This window comes from Ambystoma mexicanum, chromosome 3q, assembly GCF_040938575.1.
Source record: "Ambystoma mexicanum isolate Mex_15411 chromosome 3q, UKY_AmexF1_1, whole genome shotgun sequence".
Taxonomy (NCBI): Eukaryota; Metazoa; Chordata; class Amphibia; order Caudata; family Ambystomatidae; genus Ambystoma; species Ambystoma mexicanum.
Window position 1 is genome coordinate 1,133,278,166 of NC_090926.1, and position 21,579 is coordinate 1,133,299,744.

General features: G+C 46.4%; 1 protein-coding gene across 1 annotated transcript in view; it reads left to right on the forward strand.

The window, feature by feature from the left end:
• Positions 1–21,579, forward strand: part of LOC138447678 (adhesion G protein-coupled receptor E3-like) — a 1,605,711-nt gene that overhangs the window by 782,182 nt on the left and 801,950 nt on the right. The window contains exon 10 of the mRNA XM_069603942.1: positions 8,408–8,491. Within this exon, the coding sequence (XP_069460043.1) occupies positions 8,408–8,491 (84 nt within the window). The remainder of the gene's footprint in view (positions 1–8,407; positions 8,492–21,579) is intronic.

Below are 21,579 nucleotides of genomic sequence, written 5' to 3' on the forward strand. Positions count from 1 at the left end.
AGTCACACTACAAGAAAACATTGTGGTCAAAGCAAAACACATCGCTGGTGGCGGATAATAACATTGCAGATGCTTTATCTCACTTTCAGTGACCAAGATTCCGGGAGCTAGCGCTGCACACCCGGGAACAGATGACGCCAATACCGGCGGAATGCTGGGAAATAATGGGAAACCAAAAATAACGGCATCAACGCCAGCGCCAAAAAGCCCAGGTCGGGATGCCCAACAAGAAACAGGCAATTCAATAACGGGTGCCAACAAAATAACGGCATCAATGCCAGTGCCAGAGAGCCAAGGCCGGGATGTCCAGCAAGAACCAGGCACCTCAAAGATGGGTGCCAACAACTCCCTAAGCTTCCTCACAGAGATGGCAGGGAAAGCACTGGCAAGCACCACTGGAGCGCAGTACAGTAAGTGCTTACAAACAGTATTTAAAGCCACAGGCATAAACCATGTAGAGTTAATAACGGTTAAAGACATAGAAATATTTCTAAAATGGGTGCATGACCAGGGCTTTAAGAGAGATTTGGCAAAAAGACACCTAGTTGCAATCTCATATTTCTCAAAAATACGCGGCGATTCAGACCCCACCCAAAGCGCTCTCATTTCTTACGCATTGAAAGGTTGGGGTAGAATAGAGGGCCCCCAGCTGGACACCCGCCGCCCCCTGGATTTAAACAAACTGGTACAAATCGCAAACCAGCTGGAAGCCATATGCTGGCATCCATACGAGATCTTATTGCTCAAAACAGCTTTTTTTCCTGGCATACTTCGGGGCTTTCCGTGTGGGAGAGCTCATTGCTTCCAGCACCAAGGCCACCAACGGTCTGGGCGTCATGGAGGTCAGGGCCAGACAGGAGAGCGTCAGCATAGAAATCCAACAATCTAAAACTGGGGCCAAAAGAACTATCAACATTTTTTGCATTGATGAGGCAGTAAACTAACCGGTATGTATCACCAACCTCTATTACACGCAAAGACCCAAGGTTGGGGGGAGGTTTTTAATCCACAAGGACGCCTCGGCACTAAGCCGCTATCAATTCAAAGGGGTACTGATGAAAGCAATCAGCAATGCAGGGTGGGACCCCAAAGGTTTTGGCACCCACCCCTTCAGAATAGGTGCCGCCACTTCAGCATGGCAAGGAGGTTCAGCTCCTCAACAACTAAAAAACATAGGGGGTTGGAAGTCAGATTGTTACAAAAGATACATCAGACCACAGCTAATCTAGCCAGCCTCCCTCATTTTTCTTTCTCCCCCCTTCATACAGAAACACCAGGCGAAGGGAGGAACCCTCTCCAATCAGCATGGATAGTCGGCCACTCTTTTATCTTCAGGACGGGCCGATGGGCAGAGGAGACCAAAGAAAGGCCACCTTTCAGAAACACCATTTCCTCGTGGTGGGGTTACAGAAGCCTACTTTAGGCAGAAATCCACGAAACATTAGCAGAGCTGGTCGAATACAGAGACCCGCCAGAATTTTTGGTCATACATGTAGGGGGCAATGACCTGGTGCCAATTGGAAGGAGAAATTTATTTGAGGATATGTGCTCCTCCCTGGCAGGCATTTCACACAATTGGAAGGGAACAGAGATATACTTCTCGGCCATCCTACCCAGAAAGAAATGGCAAGGGGCCAACTGCTACAAATCTGTAGACATTTCCAGAAGAAAACTCAACAGGGTGCTAGAAAAATTATGTACAGCAAGAGGACTGGGCTTCATAAAGCACCCAGCCATTACACTGGGTGACCTGGACCTTTTCCACAAAGACGGCACCCATCTATCAAACCAGGGCATGGAACATTTCTTTTGAGAAATTACAGCAACTCCAGGGATTGCCAATAGGAGATACTTTCGGGGGAACGTGGTCAGCCGCCAACCTGCCTACGTGTGGCGGCACGGGCCAGAGGGGGGTAACCCCAAGACCCGGTGCCCAAAAGTATGTTACTATCATGATATGTGGTTATTGTTATCTCCATAACCGTATCTGTACAATAAAAAACCTACGGCCTTTTATTGCCAACACTTGACAATGTGTGAGCCAGTTTTTTCTGGGTGACGGTACGGGGTCGGCAAAATGTATGCATCCATATGGGTTTAGCATTTACGTGCAGGGGTGCCACAATAGTGCTATAGGACTCCAGCAGTGTGGTTGTCTCCCAAAATAACCTTTTCTTTGCTGTAGGACCCAAGCAATTCATTGTCAGTGGGTATAGGTTCCAAGTAGTCAATCCCGGTTCTTCTGTTAGTGCCACATCACTGCTATCACTCCTATCAGATACCAGAAGTACAGTGTATCTGCAATCATTTTACAATTACAATTATAATTACACGCTTAATACCAGGAACTAGTTTCTAAGAGCGAGCCCAGGATTCGAACTTGTGTAGCTATGCGTTGTCTTGCATCCAAGCTATCCTCCCGGCCCAAAAACTGCAGTATTTCTAGTCCCTGAGTGCCCCTTCAGATGAGCATTGTCGGTGTTACAGAACGTAGCTAGTGTGAGCGTACCCCTATAGGCCCAGGCATTGTTATGTTAAGTTAAAGGTTCTTATATTGCACACTGTTGCCACCTGTGTGGTGTCTTATTGACTATAGCAGTGTGTGCTTTCTCCATTACTGCTCAGTCAGTTTTACAAAACCCTATCAATGTAAGAGACCTCTATAAACATATTTCCAGTGCTATCTGACTCCTGTGCCCTGCAAATCATGTAGGGTTTCAGTAGGGCAAGTTTCCTCTGAACCCCACCAATATGACCCTCCTCTAGAAGTAGACTGCCACGCACACACAAAGTGTCGAGTCGACAAGGAGAGTGGTAGCCCAGTGGTGGTGGACTTGGGCCCCTGGCCGGGTATCTGTGTGCGTGTGGGCCAGCAGTGGGCCAAGTAACGCAAAGCAAAAGTGAAAGCGTAGCAAGAGTCAAGCCACACAAGAACCAAAGCATGATGATTGCAAATTAGCAAGCGTTTCTCTCCACCCTCTCACTCACCCAGGCATGCATGGACTGGCGGCCTAGGGCAACATGGCAATGCCCAAACCAAAAAGGCAAAATGCTAGTGTGGGGATAGAAGTAATGGCGGCTTGCTGATGCACGAAAATGCCTCCTGGGTAACGGTGCCTTCACGCTTCAAATACAGAGGCAGCTCTTTGGAAGGTTGCATTCAACAACCCACCACCACCACCCCTCTCTACCCCTCGCTGCTCTACTGTCTTCCCCTTGTTTGGTGGGGCCCGAGGGGGTGTTCTTCCTAAAGGCTGTGAGACAAATCAGATGGTTTATGCATGGTGGCTGAGCTGTGAACCATGCAACTGAGGTGGGCAGCAGCAGTAACTTTCCACCTCCCCTCCCCCGGTGGAAATTCCACATGACCAGTCAAGCCATGGTTTCTACTGGATCCAGGTGCCGCATGCCAGTCTTTCGTCATTACACTATATTTGCAGAACTGAAACGAAACATGGGGAATTCTGCTGGTTAAAGAAATAAGAAGAAATGAATCAAACAATGAAAACAGCGAATGGGGATGGATGGCAGTGCCGAGAGGCGTCTAACATGTGGCGCATAGCAGTTCTGGGTTATCCAAAAACCTCATGTCGTCATCTGAATCCCGTAGAGACCATTCACTTTAGCTTTATTACAGTTTTGTAAGCATGATTTTAATGCTTTTTTTAGGTATTTCTTAGTAAATATTTCTAGAATGAAATGTGCTGGTTATATGTGATGTAAATCGTGTATTAAATTCAGAATTTAACAAAAATTGCCAGATATAAATAAATAAATAAATAAATACATCCATCCATGATTAACTGATGCTTGTGTTAGTACTTGTTCAACTGCTGGAGCTTGTTTTGGACTGAGACATTGGCTAAGATAAATAAGGGGGCGGGGTGGGGGTGCATAGTCCAGTGCTTGTTGTTGGGACATTGTCAGAGGAAGGAGGAACAGTGGCAGCTACATGAGTGGAAAGGGGTGCGGGGGTTGGGCACAGAAAGTGCCGCTTGCTAATGGAATAGCACGGCCCATGGTGCGGGCCCCACTGCTGGGGTTTCAGAGTTTGTCTTTCTCACGGCGCTTGTTCTTCTTCTTGCTGATAGATTTTTATCCATCAGCTGTGATTTTTGGATACCGAGGCTTGAGCCTCATTACTCTATCTTCTCGGGTTGAGTGTGTAGTCGTGGGTTTGTATTCTTCTTGGTCTGTGTGGTCTTGTCACAGTAGGGCTGGTTTCACAGGGTCTTCGCAGTGATGGGCCGCGGGTAGCGGTCTAAGGGGTTTGGAGTGGTGGCAGTGAGTCTTCTGATCAGAGGGTTCGGGTTCTGATCCAGTCCTTGGATGAAGTTCTTACTCAGCTTCGTTAGATGTTAATCCAACATCTCGATGTCCAGGTCTCTGTGAAGGTCTGCTATCCTTGTGAAGATTGGAGCTCCAGACGATATCCGCAGGGCATTGTTCTGGACTATCTGAAGACTCTTCCGGTGTTGCTCATGGCAGGTCATCCATGCTGGGGAGGCATACGTCAGGGTTGGTCTGATGATCGCCTTGTCTTGTCTTTCTCAGTCTGAACTGAGACCTTTATATGACGCTCCGGGGTCACATGAGCAGGAGTGTCCAGGCCTGACTCCAGCCCCCTCTCACCTGCAGGTCCCCCACTGGGTGTGAGCCATTCGCAGATCATTGCCAGTCCCAGGGGCCCAGGTGCCCTGAGCTAAATGTGCACGCACAGGGCGACCTGCAGGGCTGGGCCGCCCCTAATCGCCTGGGCTCTTCCCCAAAAAGGAGAGGCTTGGAAAAAAGAAGTTCCCGGGTGTGTTTGTGTGGCCCCTCAAAGGATCTTGGGCTTTGTTTCTGCTCTTCTGAGGGTCCCCGAAAAATAAATGTTGGCACTCAGGAGCTACCACCCACTCCTCTCACCCAGGCTGTGCCTGTGTGGTCTCAACCTTTACCCTTGCCCTGGGTCCTTTCTGGGCTTTGTAAATTCATGTGTCCATATTTTCTACTGAGGGGCTGTTACGGCTCTTTTACCCCTATTGTCCACGGCCCCTCGCTCAACCCCTGCACCTGAGAGGTGCAGAGGCCAGGTTGGGGATTGGAGAGTGGGGGCGTTTGATGTTTGATATTATGTTGGTATGTTACTAACTGTGGGCCAATTGTTTTGGTCAAAGTGGGCCACTTTTCTGGCCAATATGGGCCAGTAACAGTGTAACGAGTTCATTCACTATGCGGCTAGTAGTTTTGACCATTGATGCTGAATCAATATTCGTTAAATTGCACAATTTGCATTACGTTTTATCAATAAATCCCCCCTTGCCCTTGGGTACTATTCAACAGTCTGTCACAAAAGGAATTAATTGCTATTTGCAACTGGGCCACTTTTTCATTGGTGCCCGAGACAATTGTATGCCCAGACAGCCCAGTGCGACCCTAGACCCCCTGTATCTGACTCTGTAGTCATAGTATGTCTGTGTGACAATCCTGAATCACCCCCACTTACTTGCCGATGGTGGTGGACTTGGGCCCCCGGCCTGGCTATCGCGGTGTGTGGGCCAACAGTGGGCCACTCACCCAGGAGTCCACGGCAGGCGCTGCCACAGCACAGTCTGCAGGCAGGCACTGCAGCCGCCAGGGCCAGGCCCCTGACCTGACCCCAAGGCCAAGGCAAGCAAGCCAAAGTGGTGGCGACTGGAAACTTGAGTCAACGGCTCCTCTCCTCTGGGTCCAGCTAGAGCTGCTGCGCTGCCTGCTGCTGAGGCTGAGCCACGCTGAGGGCAAAGTGAGAACTTTGGAGGCGGGGGCTGTACTGCAGTGCTGCTGCCTCTGTGAGTGCATCAAAATTAAAATGCCCAGGTCCAGTTAATCACCCCACCCCCACTGACTCAAGAGACGTTGATTGACCTGACGCCTCTCTCCTCAGTCTCCTGCTTCAGGCCACAGAGTCCTCCTCCCTGAATTTAATTGGCTCGCTGTCACTGCTGCCTGGCAATTTCCTCAGCCCCAGGGCACTCAGACAACAAAGTTGCTAATGCAGTTTGTTGTTGGCACCTGCAAAGTTGAAAGCAACTTACAAATGGAGTGTACTTGTGTGTGTGCAGTGTGCAAGGTCAGGCCCAGCCCAGGGTGTTACAATTCACAGGCACGTGACCTGACTGGTGCTAGCCACACCATCGCCGGAGGATGCCATTGCCAGCCAGGCCACTGACAGGCCAGCAAGCACGTCCCCTCTCTATACATGATTATTTATCAAAGCAAGGTAGCCAATGTGTGCGTGTTACCTTGCTTTGATGAATGCAGCAGCCTGCCATCAATCCAATCCTCTGTGAGCTGCTCGGGCCGCAGGCAGCCAGAGAAAAGTCGCTTACGTTACTTAAAGTAACGTAAGTTACAAAATCAATATTCCACATATTGCACCTCAAAAAACCGGCTAAGGGTGGCTTGTTCATAAAACCGGCCCCAGGTCCTCAAAGTTGTTTGGGCCGTGGCCGAATAACCGATAGCCCGAGTCCAAGCCTGTACTGGGACGAGATGTCTTCTGCTACCCGGGTGGCCTTCCAATTCTCCCGTTCTCCCCGTTACCTCTATGTATGTCGGGGAACCTTGCAGGCCATGGCATTCGCTCGGGTACTCCTCTTACATACTGCCTTTCTCGCTGCTTGGTTTCATTGCGCTCCCGTTCACGGTTCTTTTTCTGCCATACACCGAGGTTGATGCTTGGAAGCTGTTTGCATTCCCATTTGCCTTCTCTTTCTGGATTTTTGTTGGTCTCCCATTCTCAGCTAGTCTTCTGCCGTATAGGGGGTTTAACACCTCCCACTCGCCTTCTCAGATGGTCTCAGCATCTTTCGTCGGGCGTCCAGCCCGCCACAATGTGGATGTGGTCTCCCTACCAACTGACACAGGATTCTGCTTTCCTGTTTCACAGCAGCTTCTCCTTTGGTAGGTATGCCGGGTCTCCAGCGGCTTACTCTGGCGTTCTGCAGCACTTCAAAAGTTGCGGGCTTCGCAGCTTCTCTCAGGACAGCCTATTCAAGACATGCCCATGTCAGGGGGCTTCACCTGCATGGGATACTCTCTGCTTCTCTGTGTTCCTCCACTCGTCCCAGTTAAGTATGTGTCTCTTCTTAAACAGACATTCTCCTTTCCTTCTCAGGGAGGGTTTGTTCCAGCATTACCTTCAGCCAAATATGCAGATGTTACATTAGTCTTCATAGCAGATAGTCCCTTGCATGCTACTATGCTGTGTGGCTTAGGGAGTTCCTCACAGGAACAGGAGTCCATGTCCCCTAAGGGGGAGTCTCTCCCAGTGAGGTCCCACTTGCCCAGACCCATAGGGAGGGTCTTGTGGAGCAGGCTCACCTCCCTAGCCTCGATGGGGGTGGCTCTCCTTTGGGAGAAGGAACAAAAACCTTTGATTCTTCACACTTCCCTCTGGCTTTGTCAGACGTATTAAGTGTATTGCACAATTGGACTCTGCAGTTTCCCTGAAAGAAGCATTGGTGACATTGCTTTCAAAGCCTGGCGCAGCCCATACCCATGGATTTTATGGGTCACTCTCGCTCTTGGATTTTGACGTAGTGATTCTCACCCAGGTGGGTTCATGGAGAATTGGAAATGTTACTCCACCCTAGACAGGTTCTTTTCCATGCATGGTCTAAGGGCAACCTTAGATGAATGCAGGCAGGTATCTTTTGTGATAATGTCTGTGTCTGTTATTCATCCTTGCTCTAAGAGTATAGGAATACCACAACTACCCATTTCTTGATACTAAGTGTAGCCTCTGTGAAGAGGACCGCTCTACATATTAACGCAAAATTATACTCAAAAATAGTCGTGCATCCAAAGTTGCTAGGCAGCGTCCCGACCATATCACACAACAAACAAATGCAGACTCTTTAAGCCTTTTTACATGTCATTGGTGTGCTAGTGTCCGAAGGCACATCAAGCTAGAATATTCACATTTGGAGATCACTGAACCTAGCACAGTGAGAGAGCAGTGGAAATACTTGCAAGTATGGTTTCTAGCTAATGGATTGTATATGCTCTTCACTTAATCCCACTACTTTGCTGCAGAGTGTCAGTTTGGGAGAAGAAGAAAGACAGCAAGAATTGTCCAAATTACTACATGTGAATGTATTCTGGCCCCATCCAGTGGCGGTGTTGTATGACTAGTCAAATAGTGTATGTGGTCGCAGAATGTCCTTCAGAAGTGCACAACTAGTACATGTAATATGTTGTTTGGCCCTGATAAAATGTTCGATTATCTGCTTCTTTTGTAGCTACCAATTTTAGTAATAGGTCCCTCCTACATCTGCTAAACCCGTTCATTTTGTAACCTTTATTAATAATGTTGTCATGAATGCTGACCCTAACATGTTTCCATTCCTTTCCCTGAATTGCTCTCGTTCCTTGTGTGAAGAGCCCACTCTGCTACTTGCTGGATTCCACCTACAATATCATCCGAGACCCCTGCGAGCAGAAGAACGCTACCATTACATTGCAGGTATGAGCTTCTGATTTTTTCATTAACCAAACTTCAGACATGCGCTCTTCAAACTTGTTATTCTTTTATGTACATTTTAAATATATATATGGTTCGAGTACATGCCTCGCAAAGTTCTTGTGTTTTGCACATTCTCCACATTGTCCCGGGAAATCACGATTTTTTAATTTGCCCTCACTTCTTTTCGGTGCTAACTGATCATGAAACCTGCTTTGGGGAAGTAACGGAACGCTGCACATCAGTGTGGGTGTAATCTTATACGGATACATCAGACTATCGGTCTGCAAACGTTGGCGCTCCAGATGTTCTGTCTTCTAAGAAATTCGTTTATACTGGTGCTTTGTACAGATGGAAATGAAGATGATCGCACAATAGGCCCCAATAGTCCTGCCTTGCACCAATCCTTAGCAACTGCGTTGGATTGGACAATGCACACATTCTATGCACTGTGCTTTATATTGTTGGCATTCGCCAACAAATTAAAGAATTGCTGTAAGATTTTTCCATTATGGACGCTATTCTTGAGCTCCAGCATTTTTCTTGCTCTGTGTCAAAAAATGGATAATTTCTACGAACTAAATTTCTTGCCTGGCATATTTTCATTTCACCTGGCATCTCTGACTTCCTATCTGTGGTGATCCCTGTCTCACGGCCACCCACTTGGTAAAGACACTACCTAGGTGATAATTGAAATAGTGACATTGTCTGTCATGATGAGTTCCATGATGCCCTCACACTGCAATTCCCTATTCTAGGTTGGTCCGTCATATTCAGAGTGTGCTCTCCAAACTCACAGACTTCCTTGACTGATGAAACAACTCGCATCGGCCCATTTTAGCATAGTCACTGGTGGGGGATCACGGCAGTCCTAATACAAATCATTTGGAAGGGTGCAGATTCCTGCACCTTGCATTAGATATTTACGGGGTGGGAGGAACAATCCTTGCAAAGTTGCATTTTTTACTGCCACACAATTTATGGTAGATGGGCATAGTGCCATTTAATGGTCGGAGAGGAACATGTAACAGTGGCAAATGGCAAGCTGTAAAGGGTGATCTCCTCAGCTATGACACTGGGCATTGTGGCCTATGGGGGAAGATCATGAAGCTTGTGAAGAAGGTGCTCATTGAAGAGTCACTCTTGATTACTTCTGAATTACATCAGGGCAGGAGTGAGTCTGATGTGGATGGTTATGAAGTTCACAATCTGGGGAAGGGTCACCTCCTAGCTTGTGCCTGTATGAGTTTGCCTCAGACCCCACATCATTCTCATTCCTAGAAGTATGAGGGTCAACCAAAAACTAGGGCTGTTCAAAACACATCTGAACCATTCTCTGACCAGTATCAGCTTAAACGTTACAACTTTCCCAGACCAAAGATGAAAGGGTACCAATAGGTAAAGAGACATAGGTCCTCATTATGAGTTTGGTGGTCACATTAAAATATATGCTATTTTAAATATTTCTTATTTTTAAATACTTGCTTAAGGATTGGGATTGTATGGGATATTCATGGCATGGGGTTAAATAGGAAGGGACTGCATGGGGTAAATATAGTAACCTATATTTATCGATAAAGTACTTTCTCTGTACCCATGCCGCATCTATCTCATGCAATCCCAGTTTATAATAAAGTGGTATTTTGAACATTGGTGGTATTTAAATCCTTCATGGTTTTACTTTTAACACCATACTGATAATGATGGTCATACATTGGTACTAACTGCACAAGGTGGAATGACCAGATTTAAGATAAATAGGGATAGACAATATTATCACTCTTTGAGGGTCTGTACCACGGTAGAGGTGCTGATCTAAGTACTCTACTTGAACGGAGCAATTTTATCTTCCCAAACAGTCATCTCACTAACACATCTCAACACTTTTTCTGGACCAAATGTATCTCCGGTTTACAGCCAAAACAGCAGTTGGAGATGCTGTCTATCTTTTAACCACTAGGTGTCATTCAACATTAATTCGTCAAAACAGTGGCAGAGCCAGGTGGGTAATGGGGGGTGGCCGCCCCCCCTTCACCTCCCTGATGAGTCCCCAGCCTGCCACTGATGCCTTGATTATCCCCCCCAGTACCAAAAGCTACCTCCACTACTTCGTCAAAACCCCTAAACATTCATGTCTTGTCCACAAACACACACAGGCACAGCTTGCTCCAGTGCATAGACATTCACCTGCATATCACACCTCTTAGATGTTTTGGACCAGAGGTCATAGGGCTTGCCTTGTCAACCCCTCAATGAACTGGGACCCATGGTTCGCTCCTGGATTAACCCTCGTTTAGCTGGGTGAACTGTTCTATTAACTGAGAAACATGGTTTGATCTGATCCCCAATGGTATTTTCACAGTATACATTAGACACTACTATGCTTAATTTGTTTTTATTTATGCCCTGTCGTTCCATGAATTTACCCGTTCTGCCTGCATTGAATCATGTCAAACAGTATTTCGCTCTTTTTCTTTTTATAACTAAGTGTTTTCCCACAAACCTATTTTATACTTCACTCATCTGAAGTAGTTGAGTTTTTGTACCTACAGGTTTGAACACGTCAGGACGTACCATAATAAACTAACACTCATTCAGCATGCAGTATATTGCTAAATATTCAAGTGTGGTATTGCCCGTCTGCAATATCCACATTTTGGATATCAAGGGTAGCCATACCCATGCGAGGTGGCCCTTATTGGTTAGCTCCACTCTATTGGGTGGGTGACCAGAGGAGCATCTTCTTGAAAATCTCTGCTTACTGTCCCCTGCCCCACTTAGTCACACAAGACTGACTGCCACAAGATACATTTATCAGGCTATCAAGGATACCATCAAGATTACTTTCTGCTATGTTGCAGCCCAAGTACACTCCAATTCCTTCCTGGGGAGTGTGAATCGACAAGCTCAAGCACCCCTCCCCCCACCCTATGGCATTTCAGCACTTCAAGCAGAAATAGGTAGGGAACTGCATGCCAGAACGTCTGCTGTAATAAGAGTCCATGCAGGGCATAAACCCACGACGAGATTCCAAGTGCAACCAGTACTGCTGGTACATGCCTGAACACAGTATTTGCCAACATGGATCTCTTAAAGGCAGTGCACCAGATAAGATTTGGAAGTGGGAGTATTGTACTCCCTAATTTTTAAAGTTTGGAGTAAAATTATTTTTTAGCAAGCAAAAATATAAGTCCAGTTGCCAATGAGGATATTTTATAAGCTTGCAAAAAATATTTTAAGTGAAAAACGGAATTGATTTTGTAGTAATTATTTTTTCGGACCATATATTAATGCACGTTCAAAAATACATGTTAGCTTCATCCTATCAGGCTGTTTCTTCCTGTGGTACTACGTGCGCACAACTAGTCCAAACATATTTATGAAACTGTATAGGTGAAAGCAGAGGCACAATGTTATAAGCGTCGTTTTCCCATGATTTGTTGGACTCCCTATTTTTATTTCTGGGAGTACTTGCCCTTGTTTTGCGAGTAAAAGTGGCCAATAGGTCCCTTTTCTGTAGGGCTGATTAAAGGCACTAATTTCTAAATGAAGACCGCAGGTTCTACAATAGAAAGGCTCTGACAAGCAAACACCTGTCTTTGCTAGGCCAGTGTTCAGTGTTGCAGTGCCTGGAATAAAATGGGAGATACCCCAAAAGGAAAAGAGCAATGCACCACCAAAATCAAATATCCCTTAACTCCGAAGAAGAACAAAGTCCTTTTCACCAATAAGAGTAGGTAACTTTTATGTACAGTGTGTTTATGTTCTGTCTGTTCCCCTATTGTAAACAAGTACATATTTTTATGGCATTAGATGGGTTGCATATGGGGGTACAGCACTCTATACTGTTTTGGTCCCATTCGCATGAGTATCATTGATTTTCTTTTTTCATTGGAAGGCTTTGATATGGGGTACAGTACTGTGTATTGATTTATTCCCTTTTGTGTGCTCCCATAACATAAACTTGCTGTATGTTTCTTTTTTGTAAGACCAACACACCATCTGCTCCCCTAGACATCATCTTGGAGGGGACATTGCAACTGTTGACACCCTGACATGGGAGAAATGTCAGGAGCCAGACCATCATCGGGGTCCCAGAAGATAAAATTGATGTTCCCATGGAAGACTATGTCGAATGCACCCTGCTCACACTGCTCGATTTCCCAAAACTCTCCTCACAGTTTTGTATTGAGAGAGCGCATCACGCCTTCACATCAAAACTCAGGCCGGAGGCACCTCCTCGCCCTACCATTGCAAGAGTCTTGAACTACCGGGATAGGGATTCACTTCTACGTGCAGTGAGAGCCAAGCGGGAACTACTCCTCGCTTCCCCCAGAACCCACCTGTACCCTGACTTTTGACTCTGTCCAACAGGAGCGTAACACCTTCCTGGCCGCCAAGAAGAGGCTACGAGACTTGGGGGGGTTAAATATTTGATGCTTTATCCGGCTAAACTCAGGATTGAACACTGAAATCAAGTCTTCTTCTTCACCATCCCCGAGGAGGCCTCCAAATTTATTGACTAACATTTTCCGGGTTGACCTCGCACATCCTGTATTCTGTGTCAGCTCCGGTCTGACTCTTGTGGATTGTGTGACAACACGAGGAGCAGCGCTAGATCTAGTTCATGACGGACTCAACAGTCTGCTCCATAGTCCATATTGCCCACTATATCTAGCTCTGTCTCCCAAAACTATTATTTTTCTCTACCTGTTATTAATTGTCTCATAATATGCACCATGTAATGCCTAGTCAACTCCCTGACACGGAAGCATCGGCGGCATGGCCAACGAACATCCCCGAAGCGATACTGCCACTGCATTTGGTTCTGTTAGAAGTTATCTGGGTTTTCACCTGTCTGATTGGGAGAGGTGTGGGGGAGGGTTGCGGGGGGTGTTTTGTTGAAAATTCCTTGACATGCGATAGGGAACTGGACTACCCAAAAATGCTCAGATTTACATATATGGTAGAGGTTCCCACTCACATTCAACTGGATCCTGTGTCCCGATTTCTAACTCACTATTTGGCCCTATTTATTCCATCCATCAAACCTAATGGTTGTTGATGGCTTTGTTTGCATGAGCTGGAACATCAGGGGACTGGGTAACTATGTTAAAATGCGTAAATTGCAGTAATATGTTGAGCGGTACAAAGTTAAATTGCTTTTCTTACAGGAAACCCATGCTCGCTCTGAGGATGCAAGAGGTTTGCCAAAACATGGGGCCCCCAACGCTACTACACTGATTACTCCACCCAGAACCGTGGAGTCATGATTCTGATACACAAGAGACTCAAGTTCCAGCATAAGGCAATCCACGTCGACCCCCTAGGTCGCTATGCCCTGTTGTTTGGGACCCTGCTGAACAGAGAGGTTGTACTACTTAACATATATGGCCCCACACGGATGACCCTGATTTCTACACGTATCTGTCATCCCTACTTTCTGGGTTCCCACTTGTCCCCATCCTCTGGGGTGGAGACTTTAACACTATTCTAGATGAAGATCTCGAAAGGTCGGGCTCCAGACCCAGTCAACTCTCCAGAGCAGCTAAAAGTATCATGAAGTGCAGACCCAGTTAATGGTGTCGGGTGCATGGAGACTGACCCACCCGAACTCCCGTGCATACTCCTTTTTTACTTATCAGAAGCATCACACACATGGCGATTCTCCCCAGAACATTCTCTGACCATTCCCTGATAATGATCTCCCCTAGATGGGGCCTAGACAATAATGGTGGCCGTATATGGAGACTGAAACCTCATTCCTTGTTGGATATTGCCTTTGAGACAGAACTCGGGACTGCCATAGATTACTTTTTCGTATTGATTCAGTTCGAACGCAAGCTATTCTTTGTGAGGCGTTCAAAGTCTACATCAGGGGCATATCGATTTCCAAAGAGTCTGGGATTCTTAACGTGATCCGCAGCGACATCTCCGAGAGTGAGTCTCGACTCTCCTCCCTTGAGGCTCAGTATGCCTCTTCTCAGCTACCCGATGCCCTTTCTGGTATTGGCACAGAACTTGATACGTTTTGCTCTCATGCAGAACGGGAGAGGAAGTTCCTAGACAACCCCCACTCAGCTCGCTGGTACTGAGAGGGGGAGCGCCCTGGCCGTGTCATGGCCCGGCTACTCCGCCAGGAGTCCGGCTCATGCCCCATTCTGCCTATAGAGAATGCTGATGGCACTTTGGCCCTATCACTGCAAGATATCAATACTGAATTCCGCGCATTCTACGAATCTCTCTACTCTAATGCTGACAGTGTCTCTGAGAACATGGCCGAGGCATACTTAGACAGCCTGCCACTCTCCATCCTCTCTACCGAGACTAGGGACTCCCTTGATGAACCAATTACAGCTGCAGAAATCTCCAGAGCCATAGATTTCCTGGCCTCTGGAAAGGCCCCGGGAACTGACGGTCTTCCGGTTGAAATTTATAAACACTATGAGGCCCTCTTGGTTCCACAACTATTCACTCTGTGGAAGGAGGCTTGTGAGTTGAGCTTTCTCCCTCCCTCCCTTCGTGAAGCCAAAATGTCTGTACTACTTAAACCAGGCAAGCCCCTCACCCTATGTGGCTCATACCGGCCTCTATCCCTCATCAATTGTGATGTTAAGATCTATGCTAAAGTGCTGGCTTTGAGACTGGCCCCATACATGTCATATATTATACTTCTTGATCAGTCAGGGTTTATCCCCAGGCACTCTACTTCTCTCAATCTTCGTCGGCTATTCAATATCCTCGCCCGGATCGATCCAAACACACAAGCAGTGGCGGCCACCCTGGACATGCAGAAGGCTTTCGACTCGGTCTCCTGGAGCTACCTCTGGCGAGTCCTTCAGAAGAGCAACCTTGGACCCCGCTTTCAGTCTTGGGTCAAGCTCCTCTATTCTCTCCCTGTAGCCAGAGTCAGCACCGAGGACAGGTGCTCGCCCCCTTTCCAAAAAGCCTGGGGCACGAGGCAGGGATGCCTCTTCTCACCCCTAATTTTTGCTATAGCCATTGAGCCCTTTGCTGACAGGATCCTTCAAATGCATGCACACAGAGGTCTGAGACTGTCTGGTTCCCCAGGGATCATCTCCCTATATGCTGATGACACTCTCCTCTTCATTCTCTCTCCACCAGAAAATCTCGCCTCTATTTTAGATGATGTTGTCCACTTCGGTGAGATTTTGGGTCTAAAGGTAAATTGCTCTAAATCTATTCTGTTTCTACTAACTGAAGCCAGCCCCCCCCAACCTGACTCATTGGGTTTCGCATGGTCACAGTCTGAGATTACCTATCTCAGAGTGGTGGTTTCTCGTCAATCAAATCTACTGTACATAGCCAACTTCGGGGAATACCTGTCCACCCTTGACAGAAAATGCATGGGCTGGACCAAATTACCAATCTCCCTTGCAGGGAAGATTGGCATCCTTAAAATGTTTGTACTTCCTCAACTCCTCTACATCTTCCTTAATATCCCTTTATGGCCCGGCTGCAAATTCTTCCAATCACTGATCCGCACTGTGAATACCTTCTTATGGCACTCTGGTGTGGTTCACTTGAAACTAGACACACTGACGGTCCCTATTTGCAGGAGTGGCTTTGGCGCCCCTAACAATGCAGGATTCAAGGCTGTTCGGGATGTTTTTGATCAGGGTAACTTCCTTGAATGGGCAGATTTACCAGTATCCCTGCGTAGGAAACCCTCCCACTGGCTTCAATATGCGGGTCTCCGCCGCTCCCTCAAGAGCAGGTACCCGGATGTTCCTGCAATCCCCCGAGATGATCCTATATTGTCTGAAATCCTGAACGCTATGTTCTTCAAAGGGAGGGTCTCTAGGTTATATACCCTACTACAGTCCAAGGCCATCCCCCCTAACGACAGACTTAGACGCTCCTGGGGCGAGGACCTAGAAAGCAAAATAGCTTATCAGCGCTGGGGTCGCATGTGTGCTTGCATTCGTGATATCTCGATCAACTCCCGCTTTAGGTTGATCCAACTAAAGGTTCTTCACAGGTTCCAGTATACCCTGATCAGACTACACTATATGTCAAAGGATCATCCCCCAGCTGTCCCAGATGTAACACAGATGATGCGAATTACATACATATAATGTGGTCCTGCCCACGGCTTTCCCAGTTCTGGATGGAGGTATGCTCTACCACGTCTGAAATCCTAGCTTATACTATTACCCCATGCCCCCTGGTATGCCTCTTTGATGACCTCCCTGGACTTGGCCGCGACTCCAGGAAATTAGCGGAACTATGCATGCTAATAGCAGTTCACTGTATCCTGCTGCACTCGCTCTACCCCCAGGGCCCCCACACACGCTCAGTGGCTTCGGGCTGTCACTGGGGCCTCGGACACAGAGAAGGCCTGGGCAGAACAGCAACCACTAACGTCGAGACTCAGAAATGTGTGGATTCCATTCCATTCCTACATCCCCTCCCTGTCATCAGATGCTGAATTTGGTCTGGACGCTCCCCCCACCATCTCTAATGCCTACCTAATTTGTCTACCTCAACTGCTTATCCATGTTCGTTATTCCATTTGCTGACCCCTACCCATTCTATTTAGTGCGATATCATATTGTGTATGATGATTGTATATTTACCTGTTATCTGTGAGTTGCTGTCACGATCCAAACCCCTGTCCCCCTCAGGTATAACAGCCCCCTGGCAGCAGTGGGGCTAAAGCCCTTCAAACCAGCCCCAAGGGCCTTAAAACTCCATCAGAAACATACATGGAGTCAGTCCTGGCGCCTTAGGCGCCAGGCTCATTATCAGGAATAAAGCAATACCAGTTTTTGACCTTAATCCAACATGGAGGCCTATTACACAGCTGAGTTCTTTAGAACCAAGCCATGCGGTCTAGTGTTTTGGGTGTGGCTGGGCCTGGAACTACTTGGCCTGGAACAACTTTACCTAGGCTATTTAAACCACACCCAAACAGCAGAACACGCTTTGCGTTATTCTGCACTCCTGTAGCGTAACGCTCACAGTGTCCAGCTCCTGCTCATCTGCTTCTCCAGTGGCCGATCCTGATGCCCTAGATCCGTATTCCATTAATAACCTGGAAGAACAAGAACAGCATTAGCGAGCAAGAACACTTACCTGTGAAGTAACCAGCCTTGAATCCATCCTGCGCTTCGCTTACCTTGCCCATCTCCGGAGTTCACCGCAATCTGCAGAGGTAAAGAACCAAGGACAGCATTAATAACAATTCTTAGAAGTAGTGGGCAAGAGGGACCACAGAAAGTACCAGTGTTGTCACCGTGATTTGATAGGCTCATGAACGGCAGCGGACAACTATATGGGTTGTGAATGCCTAGCCCCGCATCCACATTCATTGTTTAAAGGAAGATAAAATAGTTAAACCACGCCACATTAAACACTTCCAAGTTTGTACAGGTATACTGATTTTTTAATTAATTATACTGAGCAGCCTTAAACAGCCTGACACGTGCTTCAAGCAAAGCCCTTCATCTGAGGCTGTTACAATAAGTATATGCAAGTTATGATATGATATGATATGATATTTGTAACGCGCCTATACACAAGTGTTTCAAGGCGCGACGAGGCAGGGAGGGAGGGAAACAAGGGGAAGACAGACAAACGATCCTACTAGGCCAGGTGTCATTCAGATCGCGCAAGTGCAGAGGTAAGGGGAAAAGGAGAAAGTGCAGGGGGAGGAGGTGGGGGGGAAGTGCGGTACAAGGTAAGTAGCGTAAAAATAAATAAATAATAAATAATAAATAAAAGGGCCAGCTGGTGGCAAGTGCGAGGTAAGTGCAGAGCAAGTGCTGGGAAGGGGGCTGTAGGGATGCAGTGACAGTCCCACAGTGCAGGGGGAGCCAGGGAGGCAGTGCAAGTGGAGAGTGGCTGGGACCTGGACCGAGGTCGCTGAGAGTGGCTCAGATGCAGGTTTAGTGCAGAATTCAGTGGGGAGTTAAGCAGGTTTAGCAGGGGAGAGGGAGAGAGAAGGCAGAAGCGAAGAGGAAGGTTTTGAGGTGCTTCCGGAACCGGAGATGGTTCTCCTCAAGTTTCAGGGAGGCAGGAAGGCTGTTCCAGAGGGAGGCCCCTGCTGCGGAGAGAGATCTACCCCCAGCTCGTTGCTTCGAGAAGCGGCTGACCATGAGGGAGTTGGAGAAGGATGAGCGAAGGGCTCGTGAAGGAAGATATTTAGGAAGAGAGAGTTGAAGGTATTTAGGCCCCAGGCCCCAGAAGGCCTTGTGGACAATGCAGAGGGTTTTGAACTTAATCCTCGCAGCCACTGGGAGCCAGTGAAGAGATTTCAGTCCTGGAGAGATACGGTCCCTGGGCTTGAGGCCAAGGACAAGTCTCGCAGTTCTGTTCTGGATAAGTTGCAGAGGGCGGAGAGTGGAGGCAGGCAGATTAAGATAGAGGCTGTTACAGTAGTCCAGCCTTGAGAGAACCAGGGCTCGGGAGACAGTGAGCTTCTGGGGGAAGGAGAGGAAGGGAAGAATACCTCTGAGGAGGTGCAGCTGGTAGTGTGACTTCTTAGAGACGTCAGATATATGAGGAGAGAAGGAGAGTGTGGAGTCGAAGATGACCCCAAGGTTTTTAGCCTTGCAGGTAGGGGCAGGAAGGGGGCCAAGGGAGGCCGGCCAGAGAGCTGCAGGGAAGGAGGGAGTGGGTGTGCCGATGAGTAGAATCTCAGTCTTACTGGCGTTAAGGCAGAGGTCATTGGCGGCACACCATTCCTGGATAGCAGACAGACAGTCGGAGATGAGGGAAGGAGAGGAGGAGGCCGAGGGTAGCCTGTCACATGTCCATGGTTAGATCCAATATACATTAACATGGGGCACATAATAGAAGTTGCATGACATGGGGCAAGAAAACATAAATGTCGTGATTAGTAAAAATAATAGCATAAACAATCATAAAAAGATAATCAAATCCAATTGATTAAATAGTTATGCCAATTCAGGTAGTGACATCGCGGAAATTTGCATAATGAACAATGAAAGAAAGAAAAAAGAAAAGAAAAATGAAAAGAACAAGCGGTTAGCCAAAGCAGTAGATAAACGATCATGAGTGATATCTGAGGCATCTTCAAAAATATTATAAGTAATTTGTCATTTACCAATTGATCTGAACAGAGAAAAATATATATATATATTTACCCGAAAGAAACCTTTTCAATCTGAAGTTGCTGACATGATAAACAAAAGATGTGTAAGTGATAACTGAATGAAAATCCTAATAATTAGTGATCTTTCTTACTATTGCGAAATGTATACAAACTCACCAATTATATGCAATTTGCCATGCATTGGCTACCTATCCAATTTTAGAATCTAAAATATATAACCAAAAATGCAATTGCAGCGGTTGTATTGACTACGGGAGCAGGTAACTATAAACTCCTTATGCACAAAAATGCAATTATAGCCGTATTTACCTTAATTACAACTGCAGTTGCAGATACACAGTAGTATTTAGAGGACTGCAGCATATCCAAATCATCATCATTGAAGCATCGGGAAGTAACGTGTTAAAAAAAGAGCCGGACCGTAATAGGCCAATTAAGGAAAGAAAGAGAGACAGAATAGATCCTAATTAGTTGCGGGCTCGTGCTTACTCATTTGCAGTCAAATGGTCCGGTTAGAGACCGTGTAAGTTTGAAGAGGTGTCTTGCTTACCAGCCTTCCGGCACTGCACTGAATCAGAGAGAGAACGTGTTGCTAAGCTAGTCCGTAGCTATAACCCGGCACTAGACAGTCAACAGTACCGTGACCCGCGGTCTAGAATAGCCGCCATATCGGGTGAATCAAGTGCTATCTCAGGTGTTCTGTTCGAAGGATAAACAACAGATATCTGCTCCACAGTAAATCAATGCATTAGAAAGGGATGCACAGACATGCTATTATAAATGAATTAACGTACAGAAATTGTTTTCTCTTTTATTTTGTGCATAATGCGAAGGACGGAAATATTGGATAATTCGGGTTGCCAAAATTATTAGAAAATGCCTCAGAGGCAGCCATGATTGTCTATCCACCCTTGCCATATATACATCTGATAGGCAATATTACAGACAGTTAATATCTATAAAGCAAATCCCATAGCTCAATGGCACTACAAAAGTGTTACCAAGGAGCACCAGGTTGTTATTATCATTCAAGCACGGTTCAAGAATAAAGCTAAACAGTTGATAAACAATTCATACAGCATGGTTATTAACAATAAAAATATTCCATTCTGAAAAAGGTCAAATTCAAGCAGCACCATGATCTAACATGAAAATAATTATGCATGTCTGCATCTAATGGTCATAGTCATAGAAAAACGTGAAACTCATGATCCGAGTTCAAACCCCTGGTTACAAGTCTATGTTTACATATAAGGCGTGCTTCCGATTGTCTAAGTTGGAGTTCAGTGTTACCGCCTCTTTTCTTTTGGCAGATCTGGGTTAAGCCTGTAAATCTAATATTCTTAACATTGTCCAATTGGTGACAGGTCTGCCAATGTGAGGCCAAGGGATATTTAGATTCTTGTTTTGATAATGTGGCCAAATGTTTACCTATACAGATTTTAAGGGGTCTGATTGTACTACCAATGTACATAAGTCCACAGACACATACAATGCAGTAAACAACAGATTTAGTATTGCAATTAATGAAAGTATTAATTTGATGTTTACCTATTATACCAAAATCAACTACTGCATTTTCCAGAGCATACATACACATATTGCAGCTCCCACATTTATGGAAGCCTTTGTGCTGCCCCTGTGCAAGCCAGGTCCCCCCACTAGCCAATTGGGACATGAAAGAGGGGCACAACATGTTTTTCAAAGTGGGTGCTTTATTGAAAGTAATGGCAGGGTTCGGTTCAAGCCGTTTGGCCAAGTCAGCATATAAATGGAGTAAGTGCCAGTGACGTTTAAGGATTGCATAGATATTGTTACTGTCCCTGTTGTAACATGTGATGAATCTAATTTTGTTTTCATTAGTACTACTGATTCAGGTTTTAGGTATCAACAAGTCACCTCTCTTCATACTATTCACTTTGCGTTCAGCTTTACTCAGAATAGAGGGTTTATGTCCTCGTGTTGTAAATTTGTCATGAATAAACTCTTT